The sequence below is a fragment of the Lipotes vexillifer genome, unplaced genomic scaffold (genome assembly GCF_000442215.2).
Source record: "Lipotes vexillifer unplaced genomic scaffold, Lipotes_vexillifer_v1.1 scaffold1347, whole genome shotgun sequence".
Classification (NCBI taxonomy): Eukaryota; Metazoa; Chordata; class Mammalia; order Artiodactyla; family Lipotidae; genus Lipotes; species Lipotes vexillifer.
In genome coordinates, this window is record NW_006796201.1 from 798,631 (window position 1) to 801,340 (window position 2,710).

At 45.4% G+C, this 2,710-nt stretch overlaps 1 protein-coding gene across 2 annotated transcripts in view; it reads right to left on the reverse strand.

Moving 5' to 3' along the window:
• Nucleotides 1-448: 448 nt before the first annotated feature.
• The window catches only part of CFAP20 (cilia and flagella associated protein 20), a 21,463-nt gene continuing 19,201 nt past the window's right edge, over nucleotides 449-2,710 (reverse strand). For both annotated transcript variants that reach the window (XM_007468306.1, XM_007468305.1), the window contains 3 exons: nucleotides 1,855-2,043; nucleotides 1,388-1,498; nucleotides 449-876 (listed from right to left, as the gene is read on the reverse strand). In XM_007468306.1, the coding sequence (XP_007468368.1) occupies nucleotides 871-876; nucleotides 1,388-1,498; nucleotides 1,855-2,043 (306 nt within the window). In that variant the 3' untranslated portion in view covers nucleotides 449-870. The remainder of the gene's footprint in view (nucleotides 877-1,387; nucleotides 1,499-1,854; nucleotides 2,044-2,710) is intronic.

A 2,710-nucleotide genomic window follows, 5' to 3' on the forward strand; every position in this document is an offset into this window, starting at 1 on the left:
TTTAAAGAAACATTTTTCCTTCAAGTCCCTAAATTCAAGGCAAGTACTTCATCTGGAGCTCAAATTGGGAGAAAGTGATCTGTTCCAATGCTGAGGAACACTAGATGTGCTGATGATTGTTACAAAAGGGCAAGTGAGGCTCCACCAAGACACCTTCCTAAGGTGTTTAAGAGCAATCTGGAATATATGCCGTTTTGTCTAAAGCTCCACTTGGGACCCACCCCTCAGTAAGATGATTCTACTGGTGATACACTATTCAGTTTCTTTCCATTTAGTTTCTCTTGGAAGTTGTTCCAAATCAATATCTATAGATGTCTTGTTCTTCAAGTGCTTATTGTAAGCTATTTCACAGCATGAATGTATGGGATGTTCTCTGGAAAGAGTTCTATTTTCATACCATAAAGAAAGAGAAATGTCACCATTAAAAAAGACACAAACTAAGAACAAATTTACAAACCAAGAATATAACATTTTATTCATTTCTGGATTATGAGTATTACACAGCATATACATATATTTAGATAATATATAAAACAAAGAACAAACCATAGGAAGAAATATTGGTCTGAAATTGCCTTTACGGGACATCTTTAATTCTGTAAGTTCATGGTAAATGTATCTCCCCACACACTGAGGCAGGCAGCAAGATAAACTCTGGCATTCATGTATCAAAGGACAGCTTATCCCCCACTGTACTTACAATGCACGGCACAGTCACTGGTAGCCACAACCAGGGACGCCAAGGAGTAGGTAAAAGAACCGCAGCACAGGGAACTAATATAAATATTTGTTTTTTGCATTGTCCTCCAGATAGTTTCCTTTTTAAACTAAGAGTCACATCCAGGGTCTATCCCTTGAGTGGCATTCCAGTTATTGCTGAAGGGGAAAGAAAAAAAAAATAGAACAAAGGCATCAGTTTAAGTTATTAGAAAACAGACGGTCAGTGCCACTGACCCCCAACCTCTAGTGACACTCAAGGGGATGCTGGACTGTGGGGAGATGCATATGTGTCACCAGTGGGCAGGCATGTAAGCACCCATTGTCGTGTCAGAGGGGACAGATCGGCTGATAGTAATTTGGGGCTGATGAAGAGGTTCAGATGGAGATATTCTGCAAGGAAGGCCTGGGAGCAGGAAGCAGCAGGATGCCCCCCAGGAGGGACGGTATCACTTCATGAAGGTGAGACGGCAGTAACAGAACATTTCATGGGATCATTCCTGATTCAGTGCTGGTGGTGGAAGACCTAGGATCTTATGATGTAGAAGCCCTCCATACTCCATGTCAACACAGAGAGGCTCTGCAGCTGGACTTGTAGAACAGAGCACTTTCCAGGGACACAGCTTCTACAACTCACTGTCCGGCCTTCCTCCGAGGAAAGCTGGCTTACCTTTGCCTTATTCTGAACTGGGAGATACAGTTTGAACTCTGCTGGCAGTTCGTCTTCTGAGTAGAGTCTGTCTGAGAAGTAAACCCGTCGGATGCGACAGTTTGCATGGATCTGTAGATGCAAGACTTAAAATAAGTCTCAAAATATGATTGTCTTTCCTCTTTTCCTGATTTTCCTTGAGCCCCCCGCATGGTGCTGTCAAAGCTTCACCTCTTTGGCATCTCATCGGCGTGGCTTAGGGGTAGATTTTGACAAGAGGGAGATTTTACTTGCTGCTTTCTCCCACTGTATCTGAGCAGATTCCTGAGTAGGTCCTGGGCCTCTCTGAGGTGAAAGCCCCCTGGACAGTGACTTGGGAACTTTAGCCAGAAACCCATACTGTTCTGTCACCTGGGTCACAAGCCAGTAACAAAGAGAGCCTAGACCCCTCTCCCATTTGGGGCTCCATCTGGAAAAGGAGCCAGTACCTGCACTCTGAGGGTCTCAATGTAATTTGTGCCATATGCCCGCCGAGTGAAGTCTGACAGGTTGAACTGAATCTGGTTCCAGCCGTCATCCAGCCGCATGGGCATGGTACAGATGAAGGGTTTGACCCTGGTGGTGCTCTGGTAGTTACTTGCCCGAAACCGCCGACGCACATTCTTGTCATCTAGTACCTATGAAATATAGAGAAGAATCACATTAACTCCATCCTGGAAGAAGCAAACAACCTTGATAAGACGAGGACTTGAAACTCCCACAGCCTGGTTTCCCAAGGCTGAGACCCAAGGGAGAATAAACAAACCAGATACAGGTCACACTGGATGCAGACGGCCCGGAAGTAGCTAGTTTATCTTGTCTGTTGCCAAGACAACACCAGCTGCTTATGACATATGACACATGCATCAGGCCCCCAGACCATAGCATGATTCCATAAACATTCTTCCCTTTGAAAAATTAAAAAAGCTAGACTTGAGACCAACAATAGCCCAGTATTAAATAGTAACTTCCCAAATGGACACTACTCTAACCCTCAAGCTTTGAACTCTTGTAGCTATTGATTAGATTTTCTAGATGCTTACTGCTTCTTTTAAAACTTGGCATTAAACTTTGATTGATAATACCAAAATTATGCCATAATAATAATGGTTGCGGGCTTCCCTGGTGGCGCAGTGGTAGAGAGTCCGCCTGCCGATGCAGGGGACATGGGTTCGTGCCCCCATCCAGGAGGATCCCACATGCTGCGGAGCAGCTGGGCTCGTGGGCCATGGCCGCTGAGCCTGTGCGTCCAGAGCCTGTGCTCCGCAACGGGAGAGGCCACAACAGTGAGGCCCGCGTACTGCA